Genomic DNA, 23,912 nt, shown 5'->3' with positions numbered 1-23,912 from the left:
CATACCCTCTCCAGCATTTATTGTTTTTAGATTTTTTGATGATGGCCATACTGACCAGTGTGAGATGATATTTCATTGTAGTTTTGATTTGCATTTCTCTAATGATTAATGATGTTGAATGTTCTTTCATGTGTTTGTTGGCAATCTGTATATCTTCTTTGGAGAAATGTCTGTTTAGGTCTTCTGCCCATTTTTGTATTGGGTTGTTTGTTTTTTTGATATTGAGCTGCATGAGTTACTTGTATGTTTTGGAGATTAATCCTTTGTCAGTTGCTTCATTTGCAAATATTTCCTCCCATTCTGAGGGTTGTCTTTTCGTCTTGTTTATGGTTTCGTTTGCTGTGCAAAAGCTTTTACCTTTCATTAGGTCCCATTTATTTTTGTTTTTATTTCCATTTCTCTAGGAGATGGGTCAAAAAGGATCTTGCTGTTATTTATGTCATAGAGTGCCTATGTTTTCCTCTAAGAGTTTGATGGTGTCTGGCCTTACATTTAGGTCTTTAATCCATTTTGAGTTTATTTTTGTGTAGGGTGTTAGGGAGTGTTCTAATTTCATTCTTTTACATGTAGCTGTCCACTCTTCCCAGCACCACTTATTGAAGAGGCTGTCTTTTCTCCACTGTATATTCTTGCCTCCTTTATCAAAGATAAGGTGACCATATGTGCATGGGTTTATCTCTGGGCTTTCTATCCTGTTCCATTGATCTATATTTCTGTTTTTGTGCCAGTACCATATTGTCTTGATTACTGTAGCTTTGTAGTATAGTCTGAAGTCAGGGAGCCTGATTCCTCCAGCTCCGTTTTTCTTTCTCAAGATTACTTTGGCTATTCGGGGTCTTTTGTGTTTCCATACAAATTGTGAAATTTTTTGTTCTAGTTCTGTGAAAAATGTAAGTGGTAGTTTGATAGGGATTGCATTGAATCTGTAGGTTGCTTTGGGTAGTATAGTCATTTTCACAATGTTGATTCTTCCAATCCAAGAACATGGTATATCTCTCGATCTGTTGGTATCATCTTTAATTTCTTTCATCCGTGCCTTATAATTTTCTTCATACAGGTCTTTTGTCTCCTTAGGTAGGTTTATTCCTAGATATTTTATTCTTTTTGTTGCAGTGGTAAATGGGAGTGTTTTCTTAATTTCATTTTCAGATTTTTCCTCTTTAGTGAATAGGAATGCAAGAGATTTCTGTGCATTAATTTTGTATCCCACTACTTTACCAAATTCATTGATTAGCTCTAGTAGTTTCCTGGTAGCATCTTTAGGATTCTCTATGTATAGTATCATGTCATGTGCAAACAGTGACAGCTTTACTTCTTCTTTTCTGATTTGGATTCCTTTTATTTCTTTTTCTTCTCTGATTGCTCTGGCTAAAACTTCCAAAACTATGTTGAATAAGGGTGGTGAGAGTGGGCAACCTTGTCTTGTTTCTGATCTTAGTGGAAATGGTTTCAGTTTTTCACCATTGAGGACGATGTTGGCTGTGGGTTTGTCCTATATGGCCTTTATTATGTTGAGGAAAGTTCCGTCTATGCCTACTTTCTGGAGGGGTTTTATCATAAATGGGTGTTGAATTTTGTCAAAAGCTTTTTCTGCATCTATTGAGATGATCATATGGTTTTTCTCCTTCAGTCTGTTAATATGGTGTATCATGTTGATTGATTTGCGTATATTGAAGAATCCTTGCATTCCTGGGATAAACCCCACTTGATCATAATGTATGATCCTTTTAATGTGCTGTTGGATTCTGTTTGGTAGTATTTTGTTGAGGATTTTTGCATCTATGTTCATCAGTGATATTGGCCTGTGGTTTTCTTTCTTTGTGACATCTTTGTCTGGTTTTGGTATCAGGGTGATGATGGCCTCGTAGAATGAGTTTGGGAGTGTTCCTCCCTCTGCTATATTTTGGAAGAGTTTGAGAAGGATGGGTGTTAACTCTTCTCTAAATGTTTGATAGAATTCGCCTGTGAAGCCATCTGGTCCTGGGCTTTTGTTTGGTGGAAGATTTTTAATCACAGTTTCAATTTCAGTGCTTGTGATTGGTCTGTTCATATTTTCTATTTCTTCCTGGTTCAGTCTCGGAAGGTTGTGCATTTCTAAGAATTTGTCTATTTCTTCCAGGTTGTGCATTTTATTGGCATAGTGTTGCTTGTAGTAATCTCTCATGAGCCTTTGTATTTCTGCAGTGTCAGTTGTTACTTCTTTTTTATTTCTAATTCTACTGATTTGAGTCTTCTCCCTTTTTTTCTTGATGAGTCTGGCTAATGGTTTATCAATTTTGTTTATCTTCTCAAAGAACCAGCTTTTAGTTTTATTGATCTTTGCTATCGTTTCCTTCATTTCTTTTTCATTTATTTCTGATCTAATCTTTATGATTTCTTTCCTTCTGCTAACTTTGGGGTGTTTTTTTGTTCTTCTTTCTCTAATTGCTTTAGGTGTAAGGTTAGGTTGTTTATTTGAGATGTTTCTTAAGTTTCTTATTTGTTTCTTAAGGTAGGCTTGTATAAAACTTCCCTCTTAGAACTGCTTTTGCTGCATCCCATAGGTTTTGGGTCATTGTGTTTTCATTGTCATTTGTTTTAGGTATTTTTTGATTTCCTCTTTGATTTCTTCAGTGATCTCTTGGTTATTAAGTAGTGTGTTGTTTAGCCTCCATGTGTTTGTATTTCTTACAGATTTTTTCCTGTAATTGATATCTAGTCTCAAAGCGTTGTGGTTGGAAAAGATACTTGATACAATTTCAATTTTCTTAAATTTACCAAGGCTTGCTTTGTGACCCAAGATATGATCTATCCTGGTGAATGTTCCATGAGCACTTGAGAAGAATGTGTATTCTGCTGTTTTAGGATGGAATATCCTATAAATATCAATTAAGTCCATCTTGTTTAATGTATCATTTAAAGCTTGTGTTTCCTTATTTACTTTCATTTTGGATGATCTGTCCATTGGTGAAAGTGGGGTGTTAAAGTCCCCTACTATAATTGTATTACTGTTGATTTCCCCTTTTATGGCTGTTAGTATTTGCCTTATGTATTGAGGTGCTCCTATGTTGGGTGCATAAATATTTACAATTGTTATATCTTCTTCTTGGATTGATCCCTTGATCATGATGTAGTGTCCTTCTTTGTCTCTTGTAATAGTCTTTGTTTTAAAGTCTATTTTGTCTGTTATGAGAATTGCTACGCCTGCTTTCTTTTGATTTCCATTTGCATGGAATATCTTTTTTCATCCCCTCACTTTCAGTCTGTATGTGTCCCTAGGTCTGAAGTGGGTCTCTTGTAGACAGCATATATACGGGTCTTGTTTTTGTATCCATTCAGCCAATCTGTGTCTTTTGGAGGGAGCATTTAATCCATTTACATTTAAGGTAATTATCGATATGTATGTTCCTATTACCATTTTCTTAATTGTTTTTGGATTATTATTGTAGGTCTTTTCCTTCTCTTGTGTTTCCTGCCTAGAGAACTTCCTTTAGCATTTGTTGTAAAGCTGGTTTGGTGGTGCTGAATTCTCTTAGCTTTTGCTTGTCTGTAAAAGCTTTTAATTTCTCCATCAAATCTGAATGAGATCCTTGCTGGGTAGAGTAATCTTGGTTGTAGGTTTTTCTCTTTCATCACTTTAAATATGTCCTGTCACTCCCTTCTGGCTTGCAGAGTTTCTCCTGAAAGATCAGCTGTTAACCTCATGGGGATTCCCTTATGTGTTACTTGTTGTTTTTCCCTTGCTGCTTTTAATATTTGTTCTTTGTATTTAATTTTTGATAGTTTGATTAATATGTGTCTTGGCATGTTTCTCCTTGGATTTATCCTGTATGGGACTCTCTGTGCTTCCTGGACTTAACTATTTCCTTTCCCATATTAGGGAAGTTTTCAACTATAATCTCTTCAAATATTTTCTCAGTCCCTTTCTTTTTCCCTTATTCTTCTGGGACCCCTATAATTCGAATGTTGGTGCGTTTAATGTTGTCCCAGAGGTCTCTGAGACTGTCCTCAGTTCTTTTCATTCTTTCTCCTTTATTCTGCTCTGCAGTAGTTATTTCCACTATTTTATCTTCCAGGTCACTTATCCGTTCTTCTGCCTCAGTTATTCTGCTATTGACCCCTTCTAGAGAATTTTTAATTTCATTTATTGTGTTGTTCATCTCTGTTTACAGTTTGCTCTTTAGTTCTTCTAGGTCTTTGTTAAACGTTTCTTGTATTTTCTCCATTCTATTTCCAAGATTTTGGATCATCTTTACTATCATTATTCTGAATTCTTTTTCAGGTAAACTGCCTATTTCCTCTCCATTTGTTAGGTCTGGTGGGTTTTTGCTTTCCTCCTTCATCTGCTGTGTGTTTCTCTGTCTTCTCATTTTGCTAAACTTACTGTGTTTGGGGTCTCCTTTTTGCAGGCTGCAGGTTCGGAGTTTCCATTGTTTTTGGTGTCTGTCCCCAGTGGCTAAGGTTGGTTCAGTGGGTTGTGTAGGCTTCCTGGTGGAGGGGACTAGTGGCTGTGTTCTGGTGGATGAGGCTGGATCTTGTCTTTCTGGTGGGCAGGTCCACATCTGGTGGTGTGTTTTGGGGTGTCTGTGGCCTTATTATGATTTTAGGCAGCCTTTCTGCTAATGGGTGGGGTTGTGTTCCTGTCTTGCTAGTTGTTTGGCATAGGGTGTCCTGCACTGTAGCTTGCTGGTCGTTGAGTGGAGCTGGGTCTTGGCGTTGAGATGGAGATCTCTGGGAGATTTTCGCCGTTTTATATTACGTGGAGCTGGGAGGTCTCCTGTGGACCAGTGTCCAGAACTTGGCTCTCCCACCTCAGTGGCACAGCCCTGATGCCTGGCTGGAGCACCAAGAGCCTGTCCTCCACACGGCTCAGAATAAAAGAGAGGAAAAAAAAAAGAAAGAAAGAAGATAAAATAAAATAAAGTAAAATAAAATAAAGTTATTAAAATAAAAATTTTAAAATAATTATTAAGAAAAAAAATTTTTAAGTAAAAACAAAAAACGGACAGACAGAACCCTAGGACAAATGGTAAAAGCAAAGCTATACAGACAAAATCACACACAGAAGCATACACATACACACTCACAAAAAGCGAAAAAGGGGAAATATATATATATATCATTGCTCCCAAAGTCCACCTCCTCAATTTGGGATGATTCCTTGTCTATTCAGGTACTCCACAGATGCAGGGTACATCAAGTTGATTGTGGAGATTTAATCCGCTGCTCCTGAGGCTGTTGGGAGAGATTTCCCTTTCTCTTCTTTATTTGCACAGCTCCCGGGGTTCAGCTTTGGATTTGGACCCACCTCTGTGTGTAGGTCGCCTGAGACCGTCTGTTCCCGCTCAGACAGGAAGGGGTTAAAGGAGCAGCTGCTTCGGGGACTCTGGCTCACTCAGGCCGGGGGGGAGGGAGGGGTGCAGATGCGGGGCCAGCCTGCGGCGGCAGAGGCTGGCGTGACGTTGCACCAGCCTGAGGCGCACCATGCGTTCTCCCGGGGAAGTTGTCCCTGGATCACGGGACCCTGGCAGTGGCGGGCTGCACAGGCTCCCAGGAGGGACGGTGTGGATAGTGACCTATGCTTGCACACAGGCTTCTTGGTGTCTGCAGTAGCAGCCTTAGCGTCCCATGCCCGTCTCTGGGGTCCGCGCTGATAGCCGCGGCTCGCGCCCGTCTCTGGAGCTCTTTTAAGCGGCGCTCTTAATCCCCTCTCCTCGTGCACCAGGAAACAAAGAGGCAATAAAAAGTCTCTTGTCTCTTCTGCAGCTCCAGAGTTTTTCCCGGACTCCCTCCCGGCTAGCTGTGGCGCGGTAGCCCCCTTCAGGCTGTGTTCACGCAGCCAACCCCAGTCCTCTCCCTGGGATCTAAGCTCCGAAGCCCGAGCCTCAGCTCCCAGCCCCCACCCATCCCCGCAGGCGAGCAGACAAGCCTCTGGTCTGGTGAGTGCTGGTCGGCACCGATCCTCTGTGCGGGAATCTCTCCACTTTGCCCTCCACACCCCTGTTGCTGCGCTCTCCTCTGTGGCTCCAAAGCTCCCCCGCTCCGCCACCGGAAGTCTCCACCCGCGAAGGGGCTTCCTGGTGTGTGGAAACCTTTCCTCCTTCACAGCTCCCTCCCACTCGTGCAGGTCCCGTCCCTATTCTTTGTCTCTGTTTTTTCTTTTTTCTTTTACCCTACCCAGGTACGTGGGGAGTTTCTTGCCTTTTGGGAGGTCTGAGGTCTTCTGCCAGCATTCAGTAGGGGTTCTGTAGTTGTTCAACATGTAGATGTATTTCTGATGTATTTGTGGAGAGGAAGGTGATCTCCGTGTCTTACTCTTCCGCCATCTTGAAGTTCCACCTGTAGGTAGAATTTAAAAGTATTCTTCAGAGTACTCTCAATAAAGCTAACAAAGAAATTTTAATAAATAAAAAGAATTTTAAAATATTTATGGATAGCCTCCCCCAAAATGAGGATGAATAAATACATTGCAATGCAGTCATATAATGAAATATTATGGAGCAGTGAAAAACGAACACACTGGAGCTGCAGTTATCAATATAGATGAATTTCATAAACGTAATATTAAGTATTTAAAAGGTCACAGAATACACATGATATGAAATCATTTTTATAAAAATTAAAAACAAGAACAATATTATATTGCTTATATATAATATATACAAATGCAGAAAAATGATAAACATGAAATTCAGAATAGTGTTTCTATCAAAGTAGGGGTATTTGAGAGGCTTTAATATATAGGTAATTTTTTTCTTAAGCTAAGAGTAGATATATGGCTACTTATATCATCATTATATTTACAGGTCTCAAATATTTCATAATATATAAGATTTATAAAAACACTGCTCTAAGTTGAGGAGGTTCTGGTCTCTTACCCTTTTATTGCACTAGTACTATTTATTGAGAGTTATTAATGATTGAAGCATGGCTCAATAACTACTTTCTGGTTATGTTAAAAACAGTGAGTATGGGGACTTCCCTGGCTGCCCAGTGGTTAGGACTTGCAATGCAGAGCTAAGATCCCAAATGCCTCGTGCCCAAAAAACCAAAACGAAAAACAGAAGCAGTATTGTAACAAATTCAATAAAGACTTTAAAAGTGGTCCACATTAAAAAATAAATCTTTAAAAAAAAATGAGTATCAAAATAATTTACATATCTATTTCTTCTTTTCTCCTGAAACCACGAAGTAATAGAGGCAAAGAACTTTAACAGTGTGTGGCCCTAATCCTATTGTGGTTCAGTTTGACATTAATATTTTTTCAGTGGAGAGAAGCAAATTGACTAGTAGATAATATTTGAAAGACCTGGAACTACTTCATCTCCATGGCCATATCAGAAAAAAACCTTAAGATTCTTACTAAGTTTTTCATTCCAATCACCTCAGCAATCGTGGCTGTAGAAAAAAACATCTGGTAGCTTATTGATCAGAGCCTGAACTAGCTAGGTCCTGGGAACCTAATTATATTTCTATTATATATTAACAACAAACAATTAGAAAATGAAAATTTTAAAATACAATTTTAATGGCATAAAAAGCACTAAATATCTCAAAATAAATCTAACCAAAAATGAACAAAACCTGTACACTGAAACTATAAAACATTGTTAAAAGAAATTAAAGAAGACCTAAATAAATGAAAAAGTATACCTTATTCATGAATTAGAAGATTTAATATTGTTAAGAAAGTAGTGCTCCCTCGATTGACCTCTAGATTCAGTGTAATTCTAGCAAAAATTTGTGCAGGGTTCTGTATATGTGTCTGTGTGTATGTAAAATAATTTGATTCTAAAATTTATGTAGAAATGCAAAAGACCTAGAAAAGCCAAGGAAATCTTGAAGAACAACAAAGCTGGGGGATTTATATTACTAAATATCAACATTTATAATTAGGTTACAGAAATTAGGACAGTAGGACATTGACATAAGGATAGACAAATAAGCCAATGAAATACAGTCCAGTTGAAAGTCCTGTATTGAAAACAGGAGGTGTTTTCAATAATGATGCCAAAATGGAAAATATGTATTTTTGAGTCCTACCTCACCCCACACATGCAAATAAATTCTGCATGTATTGTAGATATAAATGTGAGTGATAAAACAATAAGTAATTTTAGAAGATGACAGGAGAATATTCTCATGATTTGCTAATATTTTGTTGAAGATTTACATCTATATTCATAACGAATAGTAGTCTGAAATTTTCTTTTCATGTGGTGTCCTTATCTGGCTTTGGTATCATATCTATGCTGGCCTCATAGAATGAGTTAGAAACTGTTACGTCCTCTTCAATTTGGGGGGAGGAGTGTTGTAAGGATAGGTTTTAATTCTTTAAATGTTTGATTAAATTCACTGGTGAAGCCATCTGGTCCAGGACTTTTCTTTGTTGTGAGGGTTTTGATTACTAATTTAATCTCTTTACTTGTTATGGGTCTGTTAAGATTTTCTATTTCTTTTTGAGTCAGTTTAGATACTTTTTGTGTATTTTTTGTCCATTTATTCTAGGTTATCCTTTTTATCTCTGTGAGATTGGTGGTAATGTTCCCACTTTCATTTCTTATATTAGTTTTTTTGTATCTTCACTCTTTTTCTCTTTGCCAGTCTAGCAATTTGTCAATTATGTTGATCTTTTCAAATAACCAACTTTTGGTTTCATTGATTTTCTCTGCTGTTTTTATAGTCTCTATTTTGTTTATCTCCACTCTAATCTTTATTATTTCCTTCCTTCTGTTAGTTTTAGGTTTATTTTACTCTTCTTTTTCTAGTCCTTGAGGTGTAAACTTAGATTATTGATTTGAGATTTTTCATCTCTTTTAATGTAGTCACTTAACAGCTATAAACTTCCCTCTGAGCATTGCTTTCACTGCATCCCATAAGTTTTGGTATATTGTGTTTTCATTTTCATTCATCTCTAAGTATGTTCTAATTTCCCTTGTGATTTCTTCTTTAACCCATTGGTTGTTTAAAGGTGTGTTTTTTAATCCCACAGATTTCTCCTATATCTTCAAAGAAGACACTTTGTATGATATTTATATTTTTAAATCTATTAGGATTTGTTTTGTGGCCTAACATATAGTCTATCCTGGAGGATGTCCCATGTGCACTTGAGCAGAATGTGTATTCTACTGTTGTTGGGTGGAATACTCAGTGTAGATCTGTTAGAGCTGGTTAATTTTTGTTTATGGCATGAAGTATGGGTCCAACTTCATTTTTTTACATATGGATACCCATTTGTTACAGCACCATTTGCTGAAGAGATAATTTTTTCCCCATTGAATGATCTTGGCACCCTTGGCAAAAGTCAATTGGTCATATATTTATGGGTATATTTCTGCTCCAGGCTCATCTTGAATATTTCTTGCCCCAGTCCTAGAATCAGCCATTTTTTCAATGAGTCCTGATTTTTTAAAATTGGAGAATGATATTAGAAACCAAGGTCTGGGGACTTCCCTGGTGGCACAGTGGTTAAGAATCTGCCTGCCAATGAAGGGGACACGGGTTCGAGCCCTGGTCCGGGAAGATCCCACATGCCGCAGAGCAGCTAAGCCCACACGCCACAACTACTGAGCCTGCACTTTAGAGCCCATGCTCCACAACAAGAGAAGCCATCGCAATGAGAAGCCTACGCACCGCAACGAAGAGCAGCCCCTGCTCGCCGCAACTAGGGAAAGCCTGCATGCAGCAACGAAGACCCAATGCAGCCAAAAATAAATAAATAAATTTAAAATTTCAATCCTATTAAAAAAAGAAAGAAGCCAAGGTCTGAGCACTAGGTTTACAAGCTCTCGTAATTTTTAAAAATAATATAACTATATTTTAATTTCCTCTAATTGCTCTGAGGATATTAATTACAGCTCTTTTAGAACTCCTTATATTTGTTCTATTAGTGGTGCTTCCTCAGATAGTATTAATCATTGCATTTGTTTAGTCATGGAGTTGGTTTTCGTTAAATATTTGGTGATCCTTATGTGTGTGTTTACATTTGCATTTGGGAATCCCTGTTTGCTTTTCTCTGGATGACGTTTCTGTTTTCTGTAGCCTGCTGCCAGTGATTGTGGAGGAGGGGTAAGATATGCAGATTGTGGAGGAGGGGTAAGATATGCAGACTGTGCAGTCTGTCAGCAATTCATTTTCTCTGTGTGTGGAGGCATTATTCTGCCTCTCTTGCCCGAATCCCCTTGTCCCATTTCAAGGGTGAATGCCTCTGGTGCCCGATGATTAGCTCAAATGGGGATGAAGATAGACAAAAAGGTCAGTCATTCCCCTGCTATCCTTATCTATACCCTTTAAACTTAAGGTGGCTCAGAGCTGCTCCCAAATTTCACAGTCATCTTCTGGATCTTTTTAGTCTTATAGTTTCTTTAATCAATCTAATCCCATCTACCTTATATTTTTCAGAGACCCTCAAAGTTTCTGAAGGCCCTCTTCATAATTGATTGTTAGCATTCTTTTTTTTTTTGGCTGTGCCACCTTAGTTGTGGCATGCAAGGATCTTCGTTGCGACATGAGGACTCTTAGTTGTGGCATGCATGTGGGATCTAGTTCCCCAACCAGGAATCAAACCCAGGCCCCTTGCATTGGGAGCGTGGAGTCTTACCCACTGGACCACCAGAAAAGTCCTTTTTTTAAAATTAATTTTTACTGGAGTATAGTTGCCTTACAATGTTGTGTTAGTTTCTACTGGTTGTTAGCATTCTTATGTTCATATTAAAACACACACACACACAAACACACACACACCCTTTTCTATCATTTCTAGAGATTTTGGTAGGGAGGGCATGTAGGTCCTGACCTCAGTCCACTATCTTGGTCTAAAATCTCCAACATGAAAGAAGTTGGAAATATGAGCGTGGGAAGAAATATATTTATTGGGTTGGCCAAAAGGTTCATTTGGGTTTTTCTGTAACACCTTATGGAAAACCCCGAGCAAACTTTTTGGCCAACCCAATACACGTACGTCTGGTAGTCTCTCTTCACTGCCTACTCAGCAGACATTTTCCCACCTTTTGTCTGCCAATGGAACTTCAGTTTTGTGCAGATGGAAATCACTTGATATCAGAGAATTTGGTCTAAACCCTGACCAAATTTGGTCTAAACCCTGACCAAGGAATAAATTATGATTGATCAAAACTATTCTCAATAACCCTTTTACCTTTACCAGCTATTGGCCTAGGGTGGGCATGTAACCTAATTAGGGCCAATGAAATGTAAAGGAAAGTCTTAGAGTGAGGAGTCTGGGATCTTCTCTTCTTGAATAATATAACAGAACCTCAAGAGGAGAAAGCCCCTTCGTTCTCAATCCTTTTCTCCTGTAAAGAAGTGATGCCTGGGCTTCCCTGGTGGTGCAGTGGTTGAGAGTCCGCCTGCCGATGCGTGCCCCGGTCCGGGAAGATCCCACGTGCCGCAGAGTGGCTGGGCCCGTGAGCCATGGCCGCTGAGCCTGCGCGTCCGGAGCCTGTGCTCCGCAACGGGAGTGGCCACAACAGTGAGAGGCCCGAGTACCGCAAAAAAAAAAAAAAAAAAGAAGTGATGCCTGGAGCTGCAATAGCTATCTTGTGATCCTAAGGTACAAGCACAAAAAATGAATAAAGAACAATAGAAACATGCTAGGTACTTAATAAAAACACTGAGCTGTTGAATGGCTTCTGATTAAGAAAACAGTAAATGTCCTTATGGTTAAAGTCACTGCTGTCTGATTTTCTGTTACTTTTAGCTGTGTTCGAATATACCATGTAAATGGATGTAAAATAATTTTCTAATAATATTCTAAAGTAACATAGATTAAAATCTACTTCTAATATTTCTTACATTTCAATTTTTGTCCCCTCAGAATTAAACCTGGAGGAGCAGCCAAAAATCTCTACTTGTTCACTAAAGGACTCTAGAATCTCAAAGAATACTGTATTTAGAAAACCTGCAAAAGTGATTTTCAATTTAGATCAAACTGCACAAAATTCAAAGCTAGAACAGTCATGGAAGAAAAATCTTTTTGAAAGAGTGCAGGCAAGAGCCCAGGCAATGCAGCAGAAAATCATAGATAAGGAAAATCTGAAGAAGGAACTAGAAAAAAAGGCTGAAGAAGAACTCCCCAGGGATAATTTGGCCAAAGAGTGGTTTAATACTGAAAACATGACACTGAACACTCGTGCGTATTTACTCGACAAACTTCTACCCACCTTAGTTCCTGGAATGGAAAAGATGTTAATGCAAGTGGAAAAGAAAAAGCTTTTGGCAGAAGTTGATATTCCAACCAAGTTTGATCCAATTAACCATTTGGGGGAATACTTAATGAGAAACAACCCTAATTACATCAAAGACTCAGGAATGTCTGGTTATCAGAGGGTGATGAGAAATATCACAGAAGACCTGAAGATAAACGTTCCAAGCACTACTTACAACAGGTACAGTTTGTTGTATTTTCGGTTGATGATCTAGCTCCTTATGTTGAAAAGCAAGTAGAACAATAACATAATCATACAAATAGGACTTAAAGTAACTTTATAGTTCTTCAAAAAGTATTTATTGAGCTACTACTATGTGCTTCACTATTTATGAGGCACTGTGAAGACTAACGAGGTATATTAAGTAAGTTCCTTGTACTGATGAACTTACTTATCTCACTAGGATCCTAAGTGTATATTTATTTGTTTATTATTTGTCTTCTTGCATTGGAAAGTAAGCTATATGAGAGGAAGGACTTTTTAAAATTTAACTTTTCAGATAGGTAATATGTTCGCCTGGTTCAAAAGCTGAAACGTATAAAGTGTTATATGGTAAAAACTTTCTCTCCCATTCTTATCCTCCATCCACACAGTGCTCCACCTCTGCTATAAATAGCTACTGTTCTTAGTTTTCAATGGATCCTTCCAGAGTTTCTTAGTGCATACATAAGCAAATGCAAATATACATTCTTAATTTTCTTCCTTTTATCCAAAGCATGTGAATGAGTTACAAATATTTTCCTGTTTTTCACCTGTCATTTATCTTGTGTCATGTATAGGATTTTTTATTTCTATGTGGTCAAATTTATTTACTTTTATTTTATGGCTTCTGGGCTTTGAGTCATTGTTACATTTCATTTCAAGATGTTAAAAGAATTGTCCCATGTTTTCTTCTGGAATTATTTTAATTTTAATTTAAAATATTGATCCATTTAGAATTTATCCTAGTGTAAGATTTAAAATATGTATCCAACTTTTTCTTTTCCAAATGGCTACACAGTGAGCCCAATAACAGTTACTGAATAGTCTATATTTGTTCTTTTCTAATCACTACTGTCTATTCTTGTGTGTTTACTTTTCAATATGAACTTTAGGATTGGTTCATCTACCTGAGAAAAAAAAGTGGGGGAGAGAGAACACCAAAAGAAACGTTATAGGAATTTTTATTGAAATAAGATTAAATTTATTCATTATCTTAGGGAAAATCAACATCTTTAATAATGACAAGTGTTTCTATATGAGAATGCTTGTCTTTCCATTTGCTCATCTTATTCTGTATCAGTCAATGTTGTCTTAAAGTTGTTAGGAATATCATGAAAGAGTTAAAGTATTTAAAGATGCTTTCTTTGCTGAGATTATCAGAATTAGGGTTTCATCTTCCTCTGGCAAAAATCCAAGATCCATATGTCAATACAAGACAGTTTCAGGCATTTGTAGAATCTTCAGAAATCCTAGGGATGCTTTACAGCAGCACAATGTCTATTGACTTAAAGCTTGGATACCCAGCAATCTTAGCAAAAACAGTCCTGCTTTTAAATTCTCTGAACTGTATCACTGTTTGTGTTGTTCTCAATCCATTAGAGAGCTTTGGAGAAGTCCGTTCATTTTAGGAATGAGTTTTCCTTACTTATGCTCAAGAAAAAGGACACATAATATTTTTGTTTGGTTTGTCAAGACTTTATCTTCTGGTGATAATGTTAAAGTGTCTGTTTGACTCAACCTGATCTGAAAATTTTTCATCTGCCTACTTCCCTGGACAAAAAGGGATTCATCTTTGTTTGGTGTCTAAGTACGATAGATAGAGAAGACACTTCTTACTGATTTGGAACAATTTATATAGTGGTAGCCACTTATCTAAAAAATAAAATATCACTGCTATTTGTAAGTTTTACATATGCAATATACTTTCATTGCTTTCCCTCAGGGTTCCTGAAAGACAGGTATAGAATTGAAGTGGACTATAATTCTTACATGTAAATTTGCAAAACTGATAAGGAGGGTAGGTTTGTGTCATTTTGTTTTTCTTCATATTTTCTTTTCTTTTAGCATCTTTTCCCTCTGATTCTTGATCCCTCCAATTCTTGAGAATGCATATTCTATGTCACTACTGCCTTATTGTGAATTGATAATGAAAAATATTTGCACTTAAAGTAAGATTACAGGGCTTCCCTGGTGGCGCAGTGGTTGAGAGTCCACCTGCCGATGCAGGGGACACGGGTTCGTGCCCTGGTCCGGGAAGATCCCACATGCCGCGGAGTGGCTGGGCCCGTGAGCCATGGCTGCTGAGCCTACGCGTCCGGAGCCTGTGCACGCAACAGTGAGAGGCCCGCATACCGAAAAAAAAAAAAAGAAAAAGTAAGATTACAAACTTTTGATAGCTTGATTATGGTGATGGTTACACATATTTATATGTGTTGAAATTTATACAACTATGCACCAAAAAAGGTTAATTTTACTGTATGATATATTTTTTTAAAAGTTAAACATTAAAAAGGAAGTATAGAGAAAGATTATTAATGTTAGAATTTTACACTATTGCAGAGAAGTACACTATTGCACACTATTTTCTATCATATTGCACACTATATTGCACGCCATCTTCTATCATATCTATATTTCCAACACTGAGCGAAGTATTTGGCATGAGTTGGGCCTCAATAAATATTTGTTAGATGAATGAATTAATAACTTAAATTTATTGAGGAGTCTTCACAGTCAATCAGTATTTATGGCATAATTATTCAGTGCTTAATGTTGAGCCATACCTTATATGAAAAAAAATACAAAATTTGGTTCTTGTCATGAGGAGCTTATACACTCTAGTTGAGGAAATATGACTAAAACATAGCTAAATTTATCAAAATAGTTGTCCACATAGCACTCTCCCTACTTCCTACACTTTTATCAACCTGTTCCATCTGGTCTTTTTTCCAGGCTCTCTTCAATAAATGTCACTTACCAATATGACAACATTCTCTCTGCTTCTAGGCCCAGTGGAAAGTTTGCAGTCCTCATCTTACTTGACCTCTTAGCAGTGTTCAATTATATTGGCCATTTCCTCCTTGAAATACTGTTTCCCTTCCTTCCATGATATCATTCTTTACTAGTTTTCCCTCTACCTCTGTTTAATCCTTCTCAGTATCCTTTGCTGGTTCATTCTTTGCTACCTGATCTTCAAATGTTAAGGTTCCTTAGGGCATAGTTCTCCTATCACTCCATAATCCATCCCTGAGTGCCCTCATTACCACACATGTAACTATCTATTCAGTATGTGCACTTGGATGTTTCACGAGCATCTCAGTTTCAACAAGTCATTGTCTTAATTGATCATCCATCCAGATTTTTAAGCCAAAACCAGAGGGATCAACCTTGACACTTTCTACTTCCTCATTGATCACTTCCAGTCAATCATTAAGTCCTGCTGATTTTACCTCCTTCTTTCAAATCTATTCATTTCTGACCCTCCCCACTGCTGTCACCCTAGTCTAAGCTACCATCATCTGTCACCTGCAATATTGCAATAGTCTCCTAATTGTTATGTTTACATCCATTTTGCCCTCTTCCACTCTATCGTTTACCTGTAACTGAAGTGATTTTTTTTAAGTTTAACGTTTTCATATTTTTCTCCAGTGTGAAACCTTTCAATGGTATCCCTTTATTCTTAGGATAAAAACCAAAATCCTTAACTAGGCCTATACAAACTTTCTTGTATGACCTGGTCTCTGACTTTCTTTCTAGCCCGGGCTCCCACCTCTCTCATTCTCACACTCTATACCCCAGGCATATAGGATTTCTTTCAGTTCTTCAAACATACTGTGCTTCTTTCCACTTCAGGATCTTTTCACATGTTGTTACTTCTTTCCCTTCCTCTTTATCTTATCCTCCCATTCCTTCAGAGTTCAGCTCAAATACCACTTCGTCATGAATTTGGGTTGGGATCTTCCCTTATAGGCTCTCTCATTGCATCCTGTGTTTCTTCTTCATCGCACTTATTACAATTGTAACGGTTGTTTCTCCTGCTGTAATGTGAGCAGGAACTACATCTGTCATATTCACCATTGAATCCCCAGCATCTAACACTGTGTCGTGTTAAGTAATGCTCAATAAATATTTGTTAAATGAATTAACTGACATATTCTAATCTGGCTTAGAATGATGAAAGTTTTCTTGTTTTTTTTCTTTGATACATAAGATTATTTTGAGATATGTCTTAATTTGGAGTAATTGAGTATTTAATTTTGAAATCTCTATGATTAATCATTTGTACTTAAGTGGGAGGCTATAATAAATGTTCTTCATCATATTATAAAATTCCAAATAGGCCTAATTATTTAGCTGTTCAAATATCATTGATTAACCAGTAACTTAGATTTTTCTTAAGTCATTGAACCTTATGTCAGGAACTTCCATTTCATAATAAGCTGTATATTGAATAAACAGAAGAAAACGGGTTAAGTACAATAACTAAGTAGACACACATCATATATGTATTTTTATAGGAATACTCATCACAGGAATAATGTGGACATGCTCCAAGAATGGCAAGAAGTCCAATTTAGCTCTGTGAAACTAAGACCATCAGAGCTTAAAAACAAACAAACAAACAAAAGCTGAGTTTATTAACTTGCCAGGCAAAGGAATCTACACCAGTGAAGAATTCACTGACTAGCTTGCTGAAGGGGAAAATTCTGGAGTTTTTAAGTGTTAGGAAGGGAGCTTTATAGTGGTTATAACAACTGAAGACGGTCACACTGTATATAGGACAGAGTGAGTCCATAGGTTTGTACATGATTGATTAAAACAAGTTCTATTGTTTAGCAGTCAAGAAAGAGTCTTCCCTTAGGTCTAGTAATGGTCTGGTGTACTGGGGTCACTCAAAGTTCATGGTCAATTGTGCACTTAAGCTGGTTAGAACCAGTTTTTATGAAATACAACATTCAGTTTTGATATAATCTAGGCAAATACTCTGAGTGGAAGATTTTCCATACACAGCTTGAATGGATGGATAGGATTTGGATTGTTACAATTAGGGTAAGGAAGCATTTTTACTTCTTTAATCAGTTAGATTTATACTGTACTTTTCTTTAAAAGAGCTCAAAACAGTTGTTAAGATGGCAAAACTGTTTCGTTAGTTAGCTTTTGCTGCATAACAAAATACCTCAAAACTCAGTGGCTTAAATAAACAATCATTTATTTGCTCATGATTTTGGACTGGGCTCATGGCTCATCTCTGATCCACATGGTATCAGTTGGACTCACTCATACATTGTGGTAAAATGGCAGTGATAGTCTTAGTCATTTGTCTATTAGTTGGCTGACTGTTGGTAAAAGCAATGGAGGTAACTGGATCATCATCCAGCAGGCTAGCCAAGGCTTATTTCCAAGGTGGTGGTAGAAGTGCTCTTAAGTTCAGTACAAGAGAGCAAACCCCAATGTTTAAGCACTTTTTCTTCCAGTTTTATTGTGATATAATTTACAGCACTTTTCAACTTTCTGCTTCCATCATGTTTGCTAATGACCCATCGGCTAAAGCAAGTCACATGGCCACAGACAGACACAAGAGATGCAGAAATAGACTCCAGCTCATAATGGGAAAAGCTGCAAAGTTACACTGCATACAGACAGACATGCATACAGGAATGGGAAGAATCTGTGATAATTTTTGCATTTTACCACACTGCAGGTTTTTTTCTTTCAGGTCTCCTTAAATGTGGATTTATACTTAGAATCTGCTTACAGATTATGGCTACCCTACACTACCCAAAGTTATGAGTTTTGGATGCTATGGAATTCTGTTGATTAATTTAGATATCCTCTTGAGATAATGCAGACCACAAAAGAGAAATTTTATTCAGTCCCTGAATAAGTTACCTAGTAAATTAAAAATCCATCTGGATTATATTTGGAGTTTCATGTGCAGTAGCCCTGAAGCACAAAACTAAGTTTTGTTTCTAAATGTGGGCATTAATAAGAGGGAGGAAATGATGTCTGAACTGAGACCTAAAGGACGTGGAGGATCTAGTCAAACAAAGAGAGGGAGGAAGGCTTTTCAGGCAGATGGAAATAGGACAGAAACTCAATTTTGTTAATCTATGTTGATTAATACACATGAGAATCTGGAGACACCGAGTACTTATTACACAATATCACTTACTTATCTGTTCTGCAGTGGACCATAAGCTTTATAATGGCAGAATCTATAGTAGGTGCTCGATAAATGTTTGTGTAATGAGTAAATAAGTAACTGACTGAGTGAGTGAGTGTGAATGAGTGAATAATGAGAAAAAGCTAGAAGAAGGACGCAGACACAACAGAAAATCATGCAGAAAAGACAGAAGTTGAGGAGAGTGCTGTATAGAGACAGGGGAAAGGGGAGAGGAGGATAGAGAGAGAGGGAGAAAGGGAGAAAGATAAAGCAGCAGGGGAGAAAGAGTAGGGGAAGAGCAGAAGAAGAGCCAGCCAAGAATAGACTGGGGGTTCTGAGATAAGTGTTGGCGGTTTGGCTAGTTAGTAGTCGCATTAGAGGAACTTAGCACATCCTTTAAAATGCTAATTAATCTTCCAGCAGTTCAGAAACAAGCCCTTCTGCACTATTTAACAACTTGCCTATTTTTATTTTCAAACTTCAAAGTTTATTTTTGAAGGCTTCTTTTCTTAGAGAATTTTGAAGGCCTTATATGGGCATAAAGTAATGATTTAGATTTTAGCTGTTTCTTTTGGATTATTGGAGTTCTCCAGTTTACCAGTTCTTACTGAGAATTCTTTTGCATTTCCAAATCTGTCAGATTGCCCTAGTCTTTCTTCTTTGAAAGATGAAGACCTGACTCAAACATTACTTGAAAATTGTATTTGAAACCAGCAGCTATTTTTATTATTCTGAACCATTTTGGTGTTTCAGTCAAAGCCAGTTTTGGGGTTTTGAAGTCCTAGTAGGGATGATAAACATAGGAATGACTAAAATCACATTCTTCCCCCATTTTCAACCTGGGTGATGCAACTCTGTCTGAGTACAAGTTAGCTATTATGCTCAGAGGCTGTCAAAAGTATTTGACTCTGGCCGGATAAAAGAAATTGGCAATAAATTTTCCTAGACAGAAATCAGAAGTTTGGTCCAAGGCATCAGAATTACCTGAGATGCTTTTCATAAATGCAGTTTCCAGACTCCCACCCTAGACTTGGAATTGAGAGTCCTTCCAAGATGATTTACGTGTCCAGGGAAAAAAGAGGCCCACCACCTTGAGGCTTTAGTGCGTTCAACCTTGCTTTTATATGTGGCAGGTTCTAGAGCTATTCTTAGTGCTTCTTAAGTACAGTATTTAGTTGAGTAAAATAAGGCCTACCTCTATAAAAAGTCAAATAATAGTAGAAGGCAGCTTATCATTAATGCCAAATTCAGTATGTGCTGGGGGAAGGAGGGATCCCTACAGGCTTGAATGAAGGAAAATTTCATGGAAAAAGACAGATCCAAAGTTTAAATGAGGCTCTGAACTCCTGTATTCTGCCATTTGAACAATCTGAGTCAAATCCAGTGGTCTCAACTCGAGACATTTCTTCTGTTTCTACATCCTTCAGAGTATCCAAGATGAAGGAGAATATTAAACAGAAACGAGAACAAAGAGAATGCATGAACAAAGTCAAAGCCAAGGTGGCCAACACATGGAAACAGGCTCTGCAGGAACAGTTCAATGAGTGGATTCTAGACCCCAAAGGAATGATTCCTATGATAGTGGTAAGGAAGAAGGTATCTGTGAAGGGTAGGTGGAATGGGTGATAAGAGGGTGATTGCTAGATACTGAGCAGAGTGCTAGAAACCTCCCTCTAAATTTTTGGTCCTGCTGATGTAAGTCTAGCCCATGAAAGTCAATTTCTTCAATTTTCTCTTGAACATTAAAAAGAAAATTCTAGGTAGATTTCCAAAATATTGACTCTGGCTGAATTTCACAAACTCTTCCTTACAGACAGACATAGCTTTCGTTTGTTTTTTGTATGTGTGTGACTAATTACTTCTGTGGACTAAAAGACCATATCCTTTTTTTGGGGGGAGGCCGTGCCACGCGGCTTGTGGGATTTTAGTCCCCTGACCAGGGATCAAACCCAGGCCCTCGGCAGTGAGAGCGCAGAGTCCTAACCACCAGACCGCCAAGGAACTCCCTAAAAGACCACGTCTTTAGCTCTGAAAAATAACTGTACTCTAAGAGTTATATATGTTCTCTTAGGTGTATATAGATGTGAGAATAATTATTGGTTAGATACAATACCAAGCATATTTCCAGTTGCTAAAAATAGACCAAGGAAGACAAGCCACAGACTGGAAGAAAATATTTGCAAAAGACATACCTGATAAAGAACAGTAATATACAAATAACTCTTAAAATCAACAATAGGAAAACAAATAACAGATTTTAGAATGGGCAAAAGACCTGAACAGACACTTCACCAAAGATATACAGGTGACAAATAAGCATATGAAAATGTGTTCCACATATGTCATCAGGGAAATGCAAATTAGAACAGCAATGAGATACCACTACACACCTATCAGAATGGCCAAAATCCAGAACATTGACAACACCAAATGCTAGCAAAGATGTGCACCAACAGAAACTCTCATTCATTGTTGGTAAAATACAAAAAGGTGTGGTCACTTTGGAATACAGTTTGGCAGTCTCTTATAAAACTAAACATACTCTTACCATACAATCAAGCCATGGTAGATGGTCCTTTGTATTTGCCCAAAGGAGTTGAAAATTTATGTCCACACAAAAGCCTACACATGGATGTTTACAGCATAATTGACAAAACTTGGAAGCAACCAAGATGTCCTTCAGTGGGTGAATAATAAATAAATGTGGTACATCCAGATAGTGGAATATTATTCTGTGCTAAAAAGAAATGAGCTATCAAGCCATGAAAAGACATGGAAGAACCTTAAATGAATATTACTAAGTGAAAGAAGCCAATCTGAAAAGGCTATATACTGTATGATTCTAACTCTATGACTTTCCAGAAAAGGTAAAATTATGGAGGCGGTAAAAAGATCATTGGTTTCCAGGAGTGAGGAGGGGAAATGAGGATGAATAGGCAGAGCACAGAGGAGTTTTAGGGTGGTGAAGCAATTCTGTACAATACCATAATAATGGATACATGTCATCATATAATTTTCAAAACCCATAGAATGTATAACACTAATGTAAACTATGGACTTTGGGTTATGAGTTTCCAGTGTAGGTTCATTGATGGTAACAAATATACCATTGTGATGGGGGATGTTGGTAGTGGAGGAAAGCTATGTATGTGGTGGTGGGGGGCAGGGAGTCTATGGAAACTCTCTGTACTTTCTGGTCAATTTTTCTGTGAACCTAAAACTTCCCTGAAAAATAAAGTCTTATTTTTAAAAAATGGACCAAGGAACTTCCCTGGTGGCACAGTGGTTAAGGATCCGCCTGCCAATGCATGGGACGTGGGTTCGAGCCCTGGTTCAGGAAGATCCCACATGCTGTGGAGCAACTAAACCCTTGCGCCACAGCTACTGAGCCTGCACTCTAGAGCCCGTGAGCCACAACTGCTGAGCCCACGTGCCACAACTACTGAAGCTCTTGCACGTAGAGCCCGTGCTCCACAACAAGAGAAGCCACCGCAATGAGAAGCCTGCGCACCACAACGAAGACCCAATGCAGCCAAAAATAAAATTTAAAAATAATAAATAAAAATAAAAAAATTAAAAATGGACCAAGAAGAGCTCCGAAATTTTGTTTTTAGTCATTGAAGACTGAAGAGTTATAGAGGACTCTTTGGATTGCCAAACTGGTTGCCAAATTTGCCTTAACTCCGTCATGCCCAATGTCTGAGTGTTGTTAGAAATTTCCTTGGAGGGGGCAAATGGGATCTGCTCAGCATCTTAGTTGTCACACAAAAAGTTGAAAATCAGTGAGGAAATATATGCAAAAGCATTTTATATACTTTGAAATCTGCTATAAACTAAATGTTAATTATTACTATTTCTGTCCCTGGGTTAGAAGAATTACCTAGGACTTAAATTAAAAGACTACAGATGGCTTTTAGTCTAAAATACTTAATATATGCTAATTGAAAAGTAGTATATGGTCTCTTTTCTTTGATTTGCAGATTCAGAATGTCCTTCATGAATTTTTTCAAAATCCAGATTTCCAGCTTGGTAAGCCTGCCTGTTACTGCAGTGTTTCTATTTTTCTCTCTCCTTTTTTTGAGGGTGGAGGGATGCTGAATAAAGATGAAGAGTCACGTAGTCAAGCTCTTTTGCTCTTTTCAGTTGGAGAATGTAGAAAAGCAGAGATGCAATCAGTGATTTTTAATTCTTTTAGTCGAGTGCCCCATTTTATTACAACTATTTTGTAATAACCCTTTATTATCCTATCAAATTCCTAGAAAATATTGCTTACATACACAGAATTTTAAAAGAAAGATATAATGTCCTAACTGTGATATGAAGGAGAAATACAAGTAAAGACATAAGAAAATTAAATTGTGCTGTATTTCAATATATAAATGCTTAGTTACAACTTCGCTAAAAGACATGGAATAGTCAGACATTTGTACCTATTTATAATGAATGTTTAGACATAAGAAAAGTAAAATTATATCCAATCAGTCATACTCTTCGTATTTGGCATTTTGAAATAAGAGCAAAATGAATGGATTTTTATATACATGTAGAATCCTCGGGCTTCTCTGGTGGCGCAGTGGTTGAGAGTCTGCCTGCCGATGCAGCGGACATGGGTTCGTGTCCCGGTCCGGGAAGATCCCACATGCCGCGGAGCGGCTAGGCCCGTGAGCCATGGCTGCTGAGCTTGCGCGTCTGGAGCCTATGCCCCGCAACGGAGAGGGCACAACAGTGAGAGGCCCGCGTACCGCAAAAAAAAAAAAAAACTTTTTATGTACCAGCCCATAATAGGCAGGAAGAGTTATTCTTAGAAGTAGAAACGAGTGTATTAATTCTTTTATAATGAGCTTTCATACAATTTATGTGTCCTAGTAAGGTCAATAAGGATCATGTAATTGTCATATCAAATGGAGGTTTAAAAAAGTCTTTATTTCAAGTGTTGCTGTTTATATTTTTGTATTATTTGAATCTTTTACCAAAAGAATATATTCATATTTATTTAATTTTTAAAATATTAAAGACAAAATTAAGTATTTAAAAGGAAAGTTTGTGGAAGTGTTGTGTTTTAGGACCTTCTAGCATAAATGCTAGCATAAACCAACACAGATATTTTTGCAGTCTTTTATACTATTGATGAGCCTATTTATTTCTGCTTTATCTTGACATGGTCATTAAAAATGTAGGCATGTTCTTTTTAGTGTTTGAGTTGCTTAGTTAAATAGAAGTCAGGAAAAATAATAATTTTGTAGTAATTGGAATGTTACCCAACTATATATCATTTACTCTATTATAAATATTGATGGACATTAAGAATTTTATGTTCTTTTGGAGTACTATGATATGAATATAAAATATGAATGTATCACAGCCAAACTATCAAATAACCTTTGTTCCATAATTAAAAGCATGCTGCCAACAATTGGATATTGCTGACTCAATGGAACCAAGACTGAACAAAATGGAATTTATAGAAGTAAGTTACATTATTCATTATTTGAATCAAATTATTTTGCCAGTTTCAGTTGTCTTTTGGTGGATGTCACACATACATTAACTTAAATGAAAGCATA

At 37.4% G+C, this 23,912-nt stretch overlaps 1 protein-coding gene across 1 annotated transcript in view; it reads left to right on the top strand.

The window, feature by feature from the left end:
• The window catches only part of EFCAB5 (EF-hand calcium binding domain 5), a 108,776-nt gene that overhangs the window by 13,774 nt on the left and 71,090 nt on the right, over positions 1 to 23,912 (top strand). Inside the window, exons 3-6 of the mRNA XM_089899972.1 lie at positions 11,813 to 12,383; positions 19,776 to 19,932; positions 22,329 to 22,377; positions 23,748 to 23,815. Of these exons, the coding sequence (XP_089756098.1) occupies positions 11,813 to 12,383; positions 19,776 to 19,932; positions 22,329 to 22,377; positions 23,748 to 23,815 (845 nt within the window). The remainder of the gene's footprint in view (positions 1 to 11,812; positions 12,384 to 19,775; positions 19,933 to 22,328; positions 22,378 to 23,747; positions 23,816 to 23,912) is intronic.

This window comes from Delphinapterus leucas, chromosome 19 (genome assembly GCF_059928025.1).
Source record: "Delphinapterus leucas isolate spDelLeu-1000000601 "Yukka" chromosome 19, BTC_Dleu_Yukka2, whole genome shotgun sequence".
NCBI lineage: Eukaryota > Metazoa > Chordata > Mammalia > Artiodactyla > Monodontidae > Delphinapterus > Delphinapterus leucas.
Note: the sequence above shows the minus strand (reverse complement) of the source record. Positions and strands in the feature narration are given on the sequence as shown.